At 40.5% G+C, this 18,243-nt stretch overlaps 2 protein-coding genes across 5 annotated transcripts; one reads left to right on the plus strand and one right to left on the minus strand.

Moving 5' to 3' along the window:
• Window positions 1-3,347: 3,347 nt before the first annotated feature.
• mrpl27 (mitochondrial ribosomal protein L27) lies at window positions 3,348-6,288 on the minus strand. The gene is made up of 4 exons (XM_030401233.1): window positions 6,169-6,288; window positions 5,562-5,690; window positions 3,999-4,066; window positions 3,348-3,908 (listed from the first exon to the last, which is right to left on the minus strand). Exons 1-4 carry the CDS (start codon window positions 6,206-6,208, stop codon window positions 3,702-3,704), a joined length of 444 nt encoding a protein of 147 aa, XP_030257093.1. The 5' UTR covers window positions 6,209-6,288; the 3' UTR covers window positions 3,348-3,701.
• A 162-nt stretch (window positions 6,289-6,450) lies between these two features.
• On the plus strand, window positions 6,451-16,035 carry eme1 (essential meiotic structure-specific endonuclease 1). Of its 4 annotated transcripts, none has more exons than XM_030401232.1 (9): window positions 6,451-6,790; window positions 7,228-7,974; window positions 8,164-8,291; window positions 8,531-8,620; window positions 11,235-11,356; window positions 12,184-12,322; window positions 13,873-13,988; window positions 14,071-14,260; window positions 14,447-14,837. In XM_030401232.1, the coding sequence occupies exons 2-9, from the start codon at window positions 7,254-7,256 to the stop codon at window positions 14,522-14,524; spliced, it is 1,584 nt and encodes a 527-aa protein (XP_030257092.1). In that variant the 5' UTR covers window positions 6,451-6,790; window positions 7,228-7,253; the 3' UTR covers window positions 14,525-14,837. The 4 variants fall into 4 exon arrangements, with proteins under 4 accessions (XP_030257092.1, XP_030257089.1, XP_030257091.1 ...); XM_030401229.1 differs by lacking the exon at window positions 14,447-14,837 and adding an exon at window positions 14,874-16,035 and having other exon boundaries at window positions 6,460-6,779; XM_030401231.1 differs by lacking the exon at window positions 14,447-14,837 and adding an exon at window positions 14,874-16,035 and having other exon boundaries at window positions 6,460-6,650.
• Window positions 16,036-18,243: the final 2,208 nt, after the last annotated feature.

The raw sequence follows: 18,243 nt of genomic DNA on the forward strand, positions 1-18,243 counted from the left end.
TGAATTTAACAAGTGTAAGAAGTGTTTTTTATGTGGCTGTAGAGAGATCCTCTGAAGGGAAACTGGAATTTACTCAATAGCATTGTGGGGTTTACTCACAGACACCATTCTAGCATGTGTTAGCATGCTCACATTTGATAATTGTTGAAACACAGTTTAGGCTCATGTGAATGGCACTTCATAAACCACTGTATAGTACAAAATGTTGACCTGATATTAGCTCTTGATATAAATTCAGAGAATCGCCACAATGATTTTGTTTACATTTCATCCTGTGGGGGAAATGAATGAGACAATTCACTCTAAACAAGCTGTGAGCCAATCTATTGATTACATGTTGAAATATTTGGCTGGATAGGTGAAAATGTTGACCTTTTTTAAAAATATTTTATATACCATTTTAATCCCAAATTGGGAAAGGTGCGCACACACAAACACACACATGCAGTGTAGAGGAGATGAGCGAAGGCGCTGCCACCCATGCCACGGCGCCCAACGAGCAGTGTTAGGGGTCGGTGCCTTGCTCAAGGGCACCTCGACAATGCCCAGGATGTGAACCAGCATTCTCCAACTGCCGGTCCACATCGTTCTTTTTTTTCAAGTCCCCATGGACTGAGCTATTGCCGACCTGCTGGTTGTGCCACCACATACTGTAAGAAAGGGAATCAAACAAGGTCATTGGTACATCCTCTGGGGAACCATGAAAATCTGTTCCAAATGTCAGTGGAACAAAACGTTTTGAAGCAAACTGTCTCTCACAATGACATCCTACAAACATCTGCAGACAGTAAAACTAAAAATGCTGTCTGGAGTGGGTCAACTACAAACCACAAAAGGTTACACTCTCTTTTGTAAGACCAGGCATCGCTTACACAGTAACTCCGTCCAGCCTGCGCTCATCATTCATGACGGTTACTTGGAATTTGAGAGGTAAAGTACGCCAGCACCGGGTTACTCTTTAACCCTGATCAAACACTAACCACAGGAAGCACCTGGGAGAGTGAGACTGCGCACTCCAAAACGATGCTTGTTTGTTGTGCGTCTGTTTGAAGATGACTTGCACTGATACCGGCCAGGACTGATAACCGAGAATGCCGATTTTTAATGATGCCGGTGGCTATTCAGTAACTCCACGACTCATCTGTTCCTTTTAAAGATAAACTACAGGTACAGAGAAGCAAATACAAACCAAAAGAATTGATTTGCTTACAGTTTTCTTTGACACAGAAAATGTACCTCGGTTTATTCTTGGTACATTATCCAGCCAGGCAGTGGAGTGCACGTTGACCCACAAACAGGAATTAACCCTCAGCCATCTAAGTATAAAAACACCACGTCTGCAAACTCCTCGCATCCATTCGTTCTGCTTCATGACAGCGCTCCAACTCCCATGCAGTGTACCAGGCGTTACCCACACTCCCTCAGCATACCACGAGCCTCTGAAACACAACCGTCGCCGCTTATCTCCCAATTCCTGTTAAAAGCTTTTACACAGGTATTCGGATATAATATTTTGCTGATAAGCTTGTGCCGTTCACAGCACATTTTATACAGGGATTGTTCATATAAACAACATGGCCTGATGAAGGAAGAGTGATTTTCCCCAAGTGACTGAGTAATCACAGACCTTGTGTTTTTTTAAATGACTTCTTTTCTGGGGGGGAAATATATGCTATCAATGAATAGACCTGCAATATCAGTGTGCAACTTGGACCTTAACATACTCGGACAAAATCAAACTGAGGCGCTCACACATTAATGTTACATTGATTGCGCTACATCTTGTGGTCTGTTTGGGTATTGCACTTTTCTACCAACAGAATTAAAAGATGTTTTTTTCCCCCACAAAACACTTGAAAATTAGTATCATATCTTAATCGCTCTTCAGAGCCACTACATTTGTGTGATCTATTAAGTCATAAAGTGCAAGCTTGACCTTGACATATCCTTAAATCTGCTTAAACATGACTGCTGGGATGCGGTTCCGAGAGGAATCACCAGAAATTTCAAAAAGTTGTGCAAAGTTGTCCCGAGGCTTATCAACCATAACTGTGCCATCACCTGGCAGCGCATTACATCACAGCTGACTGTGCCCTCTGTCCATGTGCGTGGACAAGACTTTCCTGCTGGTGTTTGCAGGGCAGTGATGTATTCAACATTAACCCCAGAAAACCAAACTGAGGAGCACATGATGTAGCAGTGTATCTGTGACATCTTGTGGTCAGTTACTGGAATGCATTTCTCCCACTGTAGATTTTCTTTTTCCCGTAAAGCACCTTTAGAACTTTCTGTTTTTTTGTGTGCAACAATTGCAGTAATTGTTAAAAAAATATTGCAACCTCTACGTGTTTCTTGGCTAAGATGTATTTTCCTCACATTACCTTATAAAGGAACAGTTCACTCGAAGATGAAACAGTCGTTACAAAAACATAAAATGGCTCCATAAGGCTCGTCATGCGTAATCGAAGTCTCTGGAAGCCCTAAGCTCCACAAATGGATTTTAAAAGACATTATTTATACCTTTTTCAGAGTCAAATTCAACCTACAGCTGCAGGGAAAAGTGTGTAAGGGTGTACATAACATTTTTTCAAATCAAGTTGGGATCTATGTGCTTGATATATGCTGGATGAGCTGTATGGACGCATTCACTATTTTCTTTTTCTTTAGTTTTCTTACATTTTCATTTTTTTATGTTCATTATCGAGTGAACTTTTGGTTTCCCATCCCAACGCAACAAAGTAGGGTACGGATTTGATGAACAAAATACATGACCACAAGTCCTTATGGAAGTATTCCACATTTTAACATGATATGGTCTATGAGAGCCAAAAAGTCACTGACAGATACAAAAAAAAAAAAATGTACTAAATGTTAGCCTATACAGTACAGTTGCTGTTTGAGTGGATGGGGTCTTTCACAGCCAACCGTCAGAGAGATCACATGTCATGGATATGGTTTGATGATAGGATTTGACAACCCAAAAGCTGTGTGTTTTCAGAATAGACATTCCAAGCTCAAAGCAAAAACTGCCATCAGATTCTAATCCATAGGCTGTTCAGTTCTGATTGACACCAACAGAAACACCTCTTGTGAAATAACTGTTTTGTTCTTATGGGACAAATTGTTGTTTACATTAAATAAAGAGAACTGTTTTCCGGCTTTTAAAAACAACAAAATGGAACTTCCTACAAAAAAACATGTGATTGTTAAGTCTCATCCCTACATCATCAAACTGACACTGACTGACTCTTGGGAAGTAAGTATCTTTGGGAAGTTAAATGTTGTTGCTCTTAGCAGTTACAACTATAATACAATAAAACCCTTAACACAAAACCCAAGGTACCAAATTGAAAAGATTTTCCACATACAAACCTTTAATACAGTCAATAAAGAACATATTCAGTATTAAGACAGTGACATCTCTGCCGCATCTCAATCAGCTATAAGCGTACTGATCGAGTCCAGCCCATGGTTACACGCCTCTGATCCGTTCATTTGTGACAGAGTTGAACTTCTGTTTATCAAGTCCAAAAGAGAGTGTCACATAATGATGGAGCACAGAGACAGGGAGCTGAGCAGGATGGTGTGCTGTTCACGTAGATCTCTGGTAATCAGCTGAGGTGTCAGTCAAAACAAATCCTTCTTGGTCAACAGCAGCAGTTCCCGGGGAATTATGACCTCCCAGTGCAGTCCAGTTAGCTTCAGACCATGTCCACAAGTTTAAACTTGCCCTCCTGTTGGATTGGCAGGATGTTGATGAAGGTCTTGTAGAGCACAACTCCTTTAGGCAGCTTGGTGATGACCTTGGTGGCCTCGAGGCTGCGTGGTGGTGGGATGTAGACCTCCTTGGTGAACCTGACGTATCCATCCTCCAGAGCAAAGAGCGTATTGTTGGTTCCCATCCCCACCTGCAGGAGAGGAAAGGAAGCGATGCACATTGAGAATGTGGACATTTTAACTACTTCAAATCGTTTTTCTTTGGACAGAGTGTAACTTACATGAGCTCCTGGATGATACCTCATCTGCCTCTGGGTTGCAAGGATGTTACCGGCATTGACAAAGTTACCTGATGAGCAACAGAAAATGTGTTAAATAACTGTAAAATAATATATATTCACGCAGCAGGGTGCCATAACAATGTGTGTTCAAGGTGATGAGGGAACATTTCACCCAATGCAGAGTGACAGCGAGATCGAAAAGTGGCTAAAGGTATGTCGATTGCTGCTCAACGGCATATACCGATCCCTAGAATGGCATACCGATCCCCAGACTGACATACAGATTCTCGGAGTGGTATATACCGATCCCCAGACTGACATACAGATTCTCGGAGTGGTATATACCGATCCCCAGACTGACATACAGATTCTCGGAGTGGTATGCTGCTATTATGCCGCTGTTATTCCACCGACACATGATGGTATGTGCCGCTTGAGATTGTTACGGCACTGAGAGACTGTTGGATGGGTACCGCTCCCTGATGAATATGCAAATGTAATGCCACTGGGCTGGTTTGACGACAAGTGCAGCCGTAAACATAAACTTTTTTTTTTTTTTTGTCTTTATTGACAATGCTAACTTTACACTTTACCGCAAGTAATGTTATGTTGTTTGATTGTAGGCAGATAGACAGTAATTACACGTGGGACTCTTACGATATGATAGTAAAGTAATATGTCTAAATATCCGCCTATAAACTACTTAAAGCTAATGAAAGCGCTAACCTTAGCTAACATGGCTAATATTAGCCCAGCCACCTTATAGCCAGTCTGACTAATCGATAGCAGAACTTTTGAGCCTGCCAACAAAACAATACTTAGTGATGGGTTTTCATTATTACGGTGGCTGGGCTAATATTAGCCATGTTAGCTAAGGTTAGCGCTTTCATTAGCTTTAAGTAGTTTATAGGCGGACATTTAGACATATTGCTTTTCTATCATATCGTCCCACGTGTAATTACTGTCTATCTGCCTACAATCCCAACAACATAACATTACTTGCGGTAAAGTGTTAAGTTAGCATTGTCAATAAAGACAAAAAAAATAAAAAAATAAAAAGTATATGTTTACGGCTGTACTTGTCGTCAAACCAGCCCAGTGGCATTACATTTGCATATTCATCAGGGAGCGGTACCCATCCAACAGTCTCTCAGTAACAATCTCAAGCGGCACATACCGTCATGTGTCGATGGAATAACAGCGGCATAATAGCAGCATACCACTCCGAGAATCTGTATGTCAGTCTGGGGATCGGTATATACCACTCCGAGAATCTGTATGCCATTCTAGGGATCGGTATATGCCGTTAAGCAGCAATCGACATACCTTTAGCCACTTTTCGATCTCGGCGCTACTGCCAGTGCAACATTGGCTTACTAACATGTTTTAACACACACACACACACACACACACACACACACACACACACACACACACACAATTCTTGATAGTAGGTGCTGTCATTGTTGGCTTGAGTCTTTTTATGTGATGTGGCTGCATTTGAGCTTGTGGATGAAGAACTACAGTACTAACAGGAAGTGGTTTCAAACAATTCATTATTACCATCCTGTTTCTTGAAGCCGTATCTCCTGCCAGGGCTCTTTCCTCCGAGGTTCTTACTGCTACCACCAGACTTCTTAGATGCAAACCTCACAGACTCTAGAAGAGAGGACTGGCCAGGCACCAACAGACCTGAGACCAGCGGCACAGAGAAATGTGAAGTAACACAATGATACATTTTCAGCCCTGATATTTCTCAGTCACTCATATGCACTGTAGCTAACGCCACTGCGCCAAACTCCATTTGAAATGTTACAGTTTATCAGGATTTCACTTACAGTATTTAAAGTTCTTTCCAGTAAAACACATTGTAACACATTTTACGAATTTTTGAAGCTTACATAGAGACAATATACTTTTCAATCATATGTGAGGCACAAATTGAGCTGTATCATGTTAACACGGTCATGATTTGTCTATGACATTTGGAGGAAATGTACACACTCGCGCAGTGGTAGACTGGCTAGTTAGGTTAGCATGTAAAACAGAAATTGTTTAAAACGGACGTGAACACAAAGCACGGAGCTGCCGGGAGATAATACTTCATTTTTGAAGAGCTATTTGTAAATTCATTATGATTGTGTGAGGTACAAATTTCAATATTTTATACCTGCTCTGGACTTGAGCATCAAGGACGCCAGCGCTGCCATCTTGAAAAATGTCGATGCGTCACTTACGTATATGCATCACATCCGGATATTTTTGCTGCGTTCTAGTTCACCAAGACAGATGCCGGACGTCACGACACACTAGAAATACTGTTCATCATAAGCTCCCAAATTGTCGCTAAATGCTGTCAAAAGTAACAGCAACACGATTAACAGCAGACTACAAACAATATTTTCTATACCTTGGGATTAGCAAGTGTTCTGGGATGAAATATCCACTTCAGTCACCTACGTCATGTTTATGAGTCACGCACTGACCGCCATTAACGCTAGTGTAAGATCGTCCCGATTACCTTGAATGCAACATTACCTTGCAACCCGCGGAAATCAAACAAGCTCTCCTTCGACAGAAAGACGTTAACGTTGTGCGCGTTTATCTAGATAACGTTGGATACTGACCAACTACAGCTAGCAGCTAATGCAGGTAGCAATTATTTAGCCAAATATCGCACTTCTTAACGAACTCGTGTCTGAATGCAAGATTTCGAAGAAAAGGAATATGCAAAGTCGTGTTTAAAGTCATTCCTGACGTTTGCTCATGTGTCTTTGCATGGTACGTTAATGGTGAGTGTTCGTGTTTCTCGACTGTCTCTTTTAAGGGCATAATGCTGTGCCAAACTCAATTTAAAAGTTAATTTGTTTCTTATCGCTGTGTTCTGCTGTTTACAGCTAAGCTTAAAGTAATATATCCAGTTCACTAAGCAGCAATAAATAAAGTGTAACAAGCAGGCTGTACCAAGTATACAGAACCCAATTTTACTGAAATAAGTTCTATTTAGTGGACTTATGTACGCCAAGTTTAGTAAACTACTTGTACTTCGTGAGTACTCTAGGTTATGACCTAACTGATAATATTATCACACGCTCACATAAGAAAAGTACATTTGATAGGTTTCTGAGTTAAACTTGGTGGGTAACCAGAGGAAAATGCTCTTGGAGGAGAAGAATAGTCTGTACGACGGTGAACCTGTACTAATTCTGGATTCATATCTCATATACAGTAACTCTCGCTTGGACAAGATAGAACATGGGCAGCTACAGTGACTCCACCAGTGACCTGGACGAAGAGTTGCCTGTGTTTGACTTTCTCCAGCCGGGTCGACACCTCAGCCAAGCCTCCCAGAACATAGGTGGCTCTAATGCAGAAGGGACAGCCACTCTCTCCTCAGCAAAGGGCAATGCGGGTGCAAGTACAGGAAGAGCTGATGTAATGATGATTAGCAGCGATTCTGATGACGATGCACCTTATGTCCCTCTGGCACAGAGGCTGAAACAGAAACAAGACAATGTGATTAGGACCTCCTCCACTGTCACTAATGGGAAGGATGCTGAGCAGTATTCGCCATCCAATCTGGCCGGCTCACGGCTCTCTTGCCAGAATGGCTTTTCAGAGTCGGAGCGTCCACTCAGCCTCCATCAGATGAGAACGGTGAACTCCGATGGCTCAGAGGATTCGGCAGTGGCTCTACCTCAGCGATGGCTGCCTCCAAAGCATCTCTCCAACACAGGAAGTACCGACACGTCTCCTGTCAAGAGGAAACCTGCCAAGCGGACTGCGGAGGAAATCCAGTCCTCCAGGGAGGAGGCTCGGAGGAGGAGGGAGGCCAGGGAGAGGCAGCAGGGGGGCAAGGAGGTGCTCAGGCAGGAACAAGAGAGACAGAAGGCAGAGAGGAAAGCTTTGGCAGAGGCTGCCAAGGCTCTGAGGCCAGAGGAGTGTATAAAGCACATGGTGGTGGCTGTGGACCCAGGTAAAGACGGAATGCACTTGGCACCTTGCACAAGTCGTTAAAAATCCCTTTTAAAGTCAGTCACACCTGTAGATTTGTTGTAGATTTTTATATTGCAAGTAAATCCCAGGTGCTTATTGTTTTCTGCATCAAAGCCATTATTGATGCTGTCTCATTTCTTCAATGTGGCAACTGTGTGTGTGTCTGCAGCTCTGTTACAGCTGGAAGGAGGTGGGACTCTGCTGGCGGCAGTGCAGGCTCTGGGTTGTAGCTGCGCCATAGAGAAACAACCCCTCCCACGCAGTGTGAGCTGGATGAGGAGGACTCCCTGTGCACAGGTGATAACACACACTCTTACATTATTTTCCCATTGCTGTGTTCTAGTCAAGGTGAAGCATGAATATATACTTGTCAAATTTCTTGTGATACATTGCAGTACTTGCTTTCAACAGACAAGACAATGGTTATAGAATGAGGAGCAGTTATGAGTGCTCACGTAATAGCAACGCCACTAAATGAAGTCCTTCATAATGAGTGATGTGGTGCTGATCTCCTGTCTGTTCCCTGTGTGTCTTAGCCAGATGATGCAGTGTGTCTACCAGAGGCCCAGGTTGTGATGCAGATGACAGTGGATGACATCATCACTCTGATCCATAACTACATTCAGGTTAGAGCTGCACTGATTAATCAATTAGTTGTCAGCTATTTAATCAATCTGCAACTATTTTGATAATCAATTCATTGGTTTGGATTTTTTAGGGAAAAAAAACATACATGATCCCAGCTTCTTAAAGGACAAGATCACCTTAAAATAAAAGTTCAGTCATTATTGATGGCGCAGTCTGAAGTGGCTGCATGAGCTCATCTGTGCATCGAGGGTGTTAATAACATCTTTTCAAATACATTTGGGACCTCAGGGCAGACTTGGATGATGTTGGATGAGCTGGATGGAGCCATTTTATGCTTTTTGGGTTGTTTTTTTCCATTTAAAAACAAGTCCCTAGCTTCTTCAGTTGCTTAGGATAATGCCGCACCTTTCTTTTTCTGTAAAGCTCCAGAAATGTTTTGTGGACATGAAACTACCTGACTTTCCATCAACATGGGGGGAGGAGATGATGACTGAATTTTCATTTTTGGGTGAACCTTTCCTTTAAATGTGAATGTTTTCTGGTTTCTTTCTTCCTCTATGACATTAAACTAAGTATCTTTTGCGGACAAAACAAGACATGAGGTAGTTACATTGGACTTTGGGAAACACTGATCAACATTTTTCACAGTTTTTGACATTTTATTGAAAAAACAATAAATTGAATAAATGAGAAAATAATTAACAGATTCACGACCACACAAATAATTGTTAGTGGGGAACTTTTCCACAGGTAAACTACACCTTCATCAGAGTGACTCACCTTGCTGCTCTAAAATGACATCAGACTTTCATGAAGCTGATGGGAAAATGGAGTCAGTGTAAAACGGAACAGTACCAGGATGGAGAACAAAGTGAAAGTCAGAGCAGAACAGATGGAGGAATTGAATTGTAACACAACAGAAAATGACATCAAATACAGCAGTAGGGTAATAAGTATAAGTATAGTAATTAAAGAACATGAACAACATTAAATATGAGCTTAAACATAAGTAGAAATAATTCAGCTGACTTTAACGACCGTATTTATTTCCAGTGTGAAGCACCATCAACAAAAACACAAATTGGTAATAATAAATGGCTAACAAACAATGGCTATAATATCCATCATAAATCATCTTCTCTCAGATGGCAGAAGGAGTTTAGAACCCATATTGCAGTGGGAATAAAGCTGTTTTTTAGAATACTTAGTGGTCTTGGTTGGCAGTGATTTATAGCCTCTCCCTTATGGTAACAGCTACTACAGCTAGAGTAGAGGGTGAGTTGGAACTCAGATCATTTTCCTCATCCTTCACAGGCCATGAATGTAAAATAAGAGAAATAAAGTGTGAGATGAGCTTGATTTTTGTGTAATATAAGAATATATCAAAGTTATTAAAGGATGACTGTTGTTATTCTATGTTTTTCTCATTTCATGAAAAGCACCAAACCAACAGTACTTTCTAACTTCCCCACCCGCTCCTCAAAAGTGTACACTGATCAGCCACAACATTAAAACCACTGACAGGTGATGTCAGTAATATTAAGTCCTGGCACTCATGTGGATGCCACTTGACACACACAGCTCATCCAAACACCGCTGGGCACTCCCTCATGGCAATGGCACTCACCGATGACAATGGCTCCCCCAGCAGAACAATGCGCTCTGACGCACCCCAAAAACTGCCCAGGAACAGCTTGAGGAACACAATAAAGGGCCAAAGGCTTTTACCGGGCCTCCAAAATCCCTAGATCCCAATCCAATCGAGCATCTGTGGGAAGTGCTGGAACAAGTCCGACACATGGAGGCTCCACCTCCCAACATACAGGACCCAAAGGATCCACTACAAATGTACCGGTGCCAGACACCACAGGAGACCCTTGAGGTCTTCTGACCATGCCTAAACAGGTTAGAGCTGTTTTGGCAGCACAAGCTGAACCTGCACAAGATTAAGTAGGTGGTTTTAATGTTGTGACTGATCGGTGTATGTCGGTTTAGTTTTTTAATTTTATGATACATACGTATCCATGTTTCCATTAACAAATACCGTTAAAGGTGCACTCTGTAGTTTTGTGGAATATTTGTAAGTTTGTATTATGACCTCATCAGTATATTAAAATTCTGTGTTTGAATTTCTTCTCCAGACCTACACAGTGCCCCTTTTAAACATGCTAACAGAAGCATTTCACTGCTTTAATTTGATCTTAACTAGTGATCTATTTTACTTCACATATACAGTATTATCATATGCTCTGTGAAAACAAACTAAGAATAGTTAAGTGTTAAAAAAATAAAATAAAATTGGAAGTGACCATTTGAAATATGTAATATTGTAACTATATAAAGATTATATAACATCTTAATTGAAATTCCATAATGTTGATATGATTATTTACAGTCTGTCTCCACACAAACTGTATAAATAACTAAACAGAATAAGTCATTGACATTATAGTTGTTCATGTAAAGAATGTTGTTTGATGTAGTGCATCAAAGTGAAAATCAGTTCACTGGATTGAACATCAGTTTTAATATTTACTACGTGCCATATTATATTGCATTATAGACTTCAGCCACATTACCCAGTCTTATCTGTTGATGGCTGTTTCATGGATCTATACAGCTCCTCTTACACCAATATACTCTCTAATTCAGGAGGAGAGGTCTGGCAGGTCTGAGTCTGGTCCCACTCTGACGTCCTGGGTGCAGGACCAGCAGAGGCGGAACCCCGGCAAGACTCTCAGCATGGTGGTCATCGACCTGGAGAAATACTTCAGGTAGGGAAGGACAGCATCTACCAGAATCTGAGGAGTTGTGGAGCTGGTTGGCTTTTGAATTCAAGAATACTTTATTTCAGGGCTGCACGTAGCAGTTAATTCCATTAAGGATTAATTATAGACTTTTTCCAGTGACTTGTTTCATCAGTGAAACGTCTGAAAATAATGAATTGGATCTTTCAATGCCTTAAAACTCCAGATATCCAGTTTACACTGATGGGAAAATAGACAACAGTAAGACATCCTTACATTGGAGAACTAGGAAGCTGAGCGTTGTTGATGAAGAGTCAACCAGTTCCAAAAACAATTTATCCAGTCATATTGGAGGTGGTAGAAGTCTAGAGACTGCTGGTGTGATTCTCTGTTCCGGCTTGGGCAACAGAATCAACATAGGAGAGGAGCAAAGAGAGGACACAATATAAAACCTAGTGTTGAGGAGCCCATGAGCAAGACTTTCAATCTCTCAGGTCCTGTGGTTCAGTGTCTTACTACAGTGTCTGATAGTAGAGGACTGATTGATTGGGTGGAGAAGGCAGAGAAGACAAGTGGCTCCAAGTGCGGACATGTACAACAGTGTGAAGTATAGCACTCAGTGACATGTTGGAAAACAACAAGGAATGGCACTCAGATATGGCGTTAAATAGCACATCTGCTGCTGCTTTAGCATGTTGAAACATGTCACCATCACTGTCAGCAGAGTCTGGCTGAATGCCACTGGAAACACTGTGAGAGAGGTGTGTGGAGAAAGAAATGGAGTAAAGAGAGCTGTCACACTTTGAGACCAGAGGATGTTCAGAGTAAAAAGAGATGTCACTTTTTACCCTCAGATCCCAGAAGTCCCAAAGCCAGAAGAGGTTTCGAGAGGTGGTCGCAGGTGAGGAGCATGGGGGAGGAAAAGCAAAGAAGAGGAGGAAGAATGGTGGAGCTGAGGTGTTACCGGAGGTGTCACGAGTTGAAGTAGAGGAGGTATATTTGCTGCATCTTTTATAATTTAGAGAAGAAGAGTAAAAATGAGAATTCCACACTTGCTATTTGTTATAATATTTACTTTTTTTTTCTACCTAAAAATTAATTTATCCTTAAATAATATTATAATGATAATAAAAATCAATGGAAAATGAAACTTTTTTAATAGATTGTTGTTTTTAATGGATTGTTGCTATGATTTAAGGGCTTTATAAAGGGTAAAATCCCTTCAAACTGATCCCTAAAAAAATCATCCTTCCATTTAGACCCTGTATGCACAGAATGTAATTTCTGGGGTCTCTTATTCAAAAGAAAAGACATACGTAGTCTGGGATCATGGGAGTTGTTGTCCTCATTGTTCAATAATCACCATTGCTGATGAACATTAAGGTATCCACATGACTCAGGCAGAAAGGTTCCCAGACAAGATAATGTTTTAAAGTTTTATTCAAATTACATCTAGTCCAGTCAACGACTTCCTTCCTCACTCACCTGGAAGTGTTGAACCCCTGAATTTGCACTTAATTTGAAAACTAACGTCCTCTTCTAAGGCAGACATTTCCACACTTTGGAGAGATTTTTTACCTTTTAAATCTAGAATACAGGTGTGGATTTCTTTCAGCCAATAGTGGTGATAAATAATTACCTGCTTCTCATGGCCGATGCAACAAGATAACCCAGTTGAGTTTAACATTATTGTATTTAAAAAGAAGTTGCTAACCTTGACTGAAGTTTATGTATACCAGAGGGTGAGACAGGCTGAAATGTAGTGAGGAAAGATGGATGATTTAGGATTCAACAGTTCTACATTTGTCGTTTTAAAACTCATAAGGTCTTCATCTTCGTCTTTGGTATAGGCTTAGGTTTAGGTTTAGGTTTCCACCCATTACAAATGACTGTTCCACAGGTCTTGATTTTTTCGAATAGTAATCTCTGAGAGTTTACGGACGGTTCTCATAGTTTGGTTAATTTAACAGGGTATTTGCCCCTTAAACACACCCTTAACCAGTGCAGAAAATCAATTAAAAACCCTTTTATATTACAATTCATTAATGTAACCATACACTTAATGATTTTTTTCCCAAATTTTAAGGATGAGCGCTCATATATTATTGAAGGTTGTAGTAAATAAAAGGTACCTGTAGTTTTACCTGCATGTTTGAAGGAATCTTCATCCAGAAAACCCATTAAACTTATGAAATAAATGTATCAAATACTAAATAAGAATACTGTGCTATCATAGTGTGTATATAAAATATATTTCAAACCCCCATCACAGCATTTTAAATTGATATTCAGTGGGTTTGGTTAGATATTTGAAATTAATGTGTACATTTAGAAAAAAATAATGTACCCTTTACTATCTCCCTCAATTTCTTCATGAATGACCACTAAAAACACATTGTTAAAGGTTTTAAATTGTTTGCCTTGTTAATTGAATGTCTGGATAAAAGTACCTCTGTTTAACGTACTGAACATTTTGATTTATACTCCAGGGTTTGGTTTGTTTTCATCAGTAAATCATTCTGTAAATCATAACGTCCCATCAGGCAGTGGTGCATCTGCAGCTTCACACTGGTGTCTCAGTCCGATTCCTGTCATCCTGGAAGGACTTCTCAGAGCACATCACTATGACAACCAAAGCACTTGCAGAAGCCCCTTTCAAGTGAGTGCGCTCTTTACCACCTCGTCTGGCTCGTTTTCTGTCAGATCAGACAATCGTTACCCATGCTCCTCTGTGTTTTCAGGCGAGAGAGAGAGAACACGGGCTTCTCCTTCTACTTGGAGAGTGAGTGGGCAGGGGGGCAGCGGGTGGATAGAGCTGGAAAGGGGCTGCTGCAGGTGTGGAGGAGACAGCTCCAACAACTCAACAGAGTGAGTCCAGACATGGCCTCAGCCATTCTGGCAGCATACCCCTCCCCACAGCTGCTCAACAAGGTACACTCATTATAGAAGCCCAGCTCTGCTATCTTTGCCCCTGAAACTTTTCTTGTAACAACAGCGAATTACTTTTATCTGGTGTCTCTCTCTCTCTCTCTCTCTCTCTCTCTCTCTCTCTCTCTCTCTCTCTCTCTGTCTCTCTCTCTCTCTCTCTCTCTCTCTCTCTCTCTCTCTCTCTCTCAGATAGCTGCCTATGCAGTGGCCATGTGTATGTGTCAAGACCTCTCTCCTTTTCTTCTTGCGTCTTTAAGTCAGGTTTAGCTCGTTAAATTTATCGCTCAAACATACTGAACTGTTCCATCTTTGAACTCCTTCTAAAGCATTTCCTGCTTTCCTATTGATTATATGTTGTTTACGAACTGCTTTTTCTCAAGAAAAGCACTGCAGAGCTTCTAGACAAGTGCAGAATCCCTCTTATAATAAATGCAGCCTATAAATAACGGATTATTGTCGGAGTGACACCCTGATTCGAAAGGGTAGCCCACTAGGGAGTTTTTTGTTCAGGGGTTTAATTATTATGGCAACCCGAGGTCAAATAGTTTCAGTCTTATTCAAATCTGCAAACACATTAGAATAGTATATGTTTTCTTATTTACTTGTCTTTCCACAGGCTTACAGTCTGTGCAAGAACAACTACAAGAAGATCTCCCTGCTGTCTGACCTTCTGATCCGCAGGGGAGAAGGTGTCACTTCCATGACTAGACGGGTCGGTCCGGAGCTTTCCAAACGCCTCTTCCTCATGATGAACTCGTGTGACCCTGAGCAGACTCTAGACTCCACCGTCTGATCTATGAAAGCTGATTCCAACATCTTTAGACTAGTCCCAACATCAAATTTGATACAAAGTAGTTGGAATTCTGCTTTTTATGTGATGTATATATCAAAGTTTTATGAAAATATTATTTTAGAAGAAGGCTATCAATGAGAAATAATTCAATAAGAAGAATCATATATAATCATTAAAAGGAAACTCATATTTTGCAATGTGGGTTTTATTAAATTGCGGTCATTCTGGCTATGGTTCATGCTAACTCTATGCTTGCATCAGGATATCAGGATTTGCATTGTTACCAGGGATGCTAATTCCTGTTCAGTGACAGTATGCATCAAAGTCACGCCCATAATTTGTGCAAGGTCCCTTTGGGGCTAGGAATAAGGTGTATAGGACCCATGTTTAAAAGTACTTGACTTTCTCCTGAAAGATTTAATATGTATCAGTTCCACGTTAACATTTCTAAAAACAACTAGGCATTTGTTATGTATTTTGTTGAGTTGTGTATTTCTAGTATAAGAAATGTTTCCAGAGAAATCTAAAATTTCATTTAATCATCAGATAATAATGGGGAAGGAAGGAGGCGAACTTAACTAAATGTAACATGAATATATCTTCCAAACATTACCACATCCGTGAACATATCTGCCTGAGTCGTGTCAGACAGAGTTTTAGTAGCAATGGTGGTTGGTTAACAATGAAGACAACAACTCCCATGGTCCAACACTTCTTTGACCTCATTGGACCATCCCTTTTATTGTCATTGTTTTGATTTGAAGACCCCTAGTGGCAGAAGTGACGTATTGTTCTTGTTTTGTACTTAGTTTTAAAGCAACCTGGGATCGATGTTCTTGGTTTAGCCTATTTAATAGGGAAAGTTTGAACATGTATCTTTATATGTATTTTTTTTTAAATTTTGGATTTTTTTCCTTTGAAATATCAGTACTTCCAACCAGTGAGTTCATGCTAATAAAGAGGCACAATTCTGTGTGGAACAATATCTCTGACTCACCTTTAATCTGGTTTAATTAAGCATTGTGTGTAGTGTAACACCTCACCCATCATGTATTTGAACTGCTGTCCAATTGAATTACATGCGGCCAGCCTCTGAGCTTTCTGTGTCATTGGCTGCTCCTGCGTCTTCATTGCCTGTGTGCGTCGAGCCTCGTCTCGCCTGGCCCTGTTTGTGTGTTTTCATGGAGTGCAGTGGTAAAATGCTGCCACAAATCTGCTCCACTTCGCTTTGCAATGCCCACGGCTCATTTCCACCGCATTAGCAAAAATGGAACCTGACCAAGAAGTGATGAGTGTCTGGAACAGAGGAAAAGAGGGCGAAAGAGACGGATGGGTAACGAGCTGTTAAATGGGCTTAAGAGATGAGCAACATGTCTCACCCCAGGTCCTGCATACAGAGAGACAGACACTGAGAGGTACAACAGCGCGCGATGACAGAAGAGGTTCACAGAGAGGAAAGGACTGAAATAAGCTTGGAAATGAACAGAACACGGGTCTCATATGGAATAATACAGTGTAGAGTGAAGACTTCTAGTTTTAAAGCCTTTTCTTATGACATACTCACATAGACTCACACAGACCCTCTATACCCTGTTTGGTAAAGGTTATTCACAGTGATCGCTTTCAGGTCGGCTTTCTTTTACACATATCAGGGTAATAGTGTTGAAGCACACTAAATAAAACTAAATACCTTGTCTATGAACATTTCTGCTTGAGTCACGCCAGATTTGGGGATATTAGTTTCCCCGCAGCTTTACAGCTGTTTAGCTTCTTTCAGCTCATTGTTTTGGTTTTACAGCCCCCATTTTTATTGTGTGCTTCAGTCTCACTGCTCTTATCAACCTTGTTTGCAGCTGCTGAAGCCAAGTCTTTGATGAAAAAGTTGCACGCGCTGCCCAGCATTAAATCACCGACAGACAAAGTTCACAACAAGCAGGTGACATATTTGTCTTCTTTCCCGCCCTTTGTCTGTCATCACCTGTGTATTTAAGTTAGCGCTCTCCTCAGACTTTGTTGGTTCACGTGTTTTGCCCTTGTGTTCCTGCGTACGCCTGCCCCACCATCTTGTCTCGATCCCTCCTGCTGTTTTTATATATATATATATATATATATATATATATATTACCATATATAGATATAGAGATTATAGAATAGATATAGAGATATATATATATAGAGAGATAGAGTACAGAGATAATAGATAGATATTATAGAGATATTACATATATATATATATATATATATATTAAATAGATATATAGTAGATAGATATATAGAGTACAGATATATATATATAGATAGATATTACATATACCTATATTATATATAGAGAGAAATATATATATATATGTAGAGAAGAGATAAGAAGGGAGGGAAATAGGAGAAGATAGAGTAATATATATAGAAGAGAGAGATATATAATAGAGATAGATTATTACAGTATAGACAATAGATACATATACTATATTCATATATAGATATTATATATAACTTATACATATATTATACATATATATATATCTAATATACATATATAAATATATATATATATATATAGCTATAATACTATATATATATATATATATTTTTTTATTTAATTTTTATTTTATTGTTTCTAGTAATTTCAGTTGAAGCTGCCTCACACTCTCCACACACTTGACTTTAAGAGGCCCTGCTGTGGAGGATAGTGTACTGTAACATCAGCTGTGTATGGCAACGGCGTGTGATCTATAATTGGTTCTGGCAACACTGCCCCAGAGCTACTGTTACATTACATGATTCAGTATCTTTTAGTCCATGCAGTCATGCAGGAGGAGCAGTGTTCCTTCTTCAGATATCCTGCGTTCAGGTCACACAACTTGGCAATTACAACGAAAGATACATGGCTTTGCTCTACCTCAGGACAGGCTTGTCCTTCTCATCCTTTCTTATTTGCTTTAAGGTGGTTGGAGACTTCAAAGATGGGATGGAGTAGGATGGAGCAAAAACAGAAGAGGGGTTGTGCGGGGGCAAAAAGTAGATGTGTGTCTAAATGACTCACCCATAGCAACGTTATTTCCCTCTGGCCCCCCCTCTGTTTGACCTCAACTCAAAAGGGAAGAGGGTTTCATATCAGAAATGGAGCAATACAGAGAGCAATACCTCAGAGCATCACATGCTGCTGTCTGTTTATCAAAGACAGGCAGATATTCAC

Source organism: Sparus aurata, chromosome 20 (assembly GCF_900880675.1).
Source record: "Sparus aurata chromosome 20, fSpaAur1.1, whole genome shotgun sequence".
Lineage (NCBI taxonomy): Eukaryota > Metazoa > Chordata > Actinopteri > Spariformes > Sparidae > Sparus > Sparus aurata.

Coding starts and splice junctions, on each gene's coding strand:
- mrpl27 (XM_030401233.1), bottom strand. CDS start 6,208: ATGGCAGCGCTGGCGTCCTTGATGCTCAAGTCCAGAGCAG. Junction 4,067..5,561: donor CGGCTTCAAGAAACAGGATG/GTAATAATGAAT, acceptor GTTGCTCATCAG/GTAACTTTGTCAATGCCGGT. Junction 3,909..3,998: donor GGTATCATCCAGGAGCTCAT/GTAAGTTACACT, acceptor CCTCTCCTGCAG/GTGGGGATGGGAACCAACAA.
- eme1 (XM_030401229.1), top strand. CDS start 7,254: ATGGGCAGCTACAGTGACTCCACCAGTGACCTGGACGAAGAGTTGCCT. Junction 8,292..8,530: donor GGAGGACTCCCTGTGCACAG/GTGATAACACAC, acceptor TGTGTGTCTTAG/CCAGATGATGCAGTGTGTCT. Junction 11,357..12,183: donor GACCTGGAGAAATACTTCAG/GTAGGGAAGGAC, acceptor TTTTACCCTCAG/ATCCCAGAAGTCCCAAAGCC.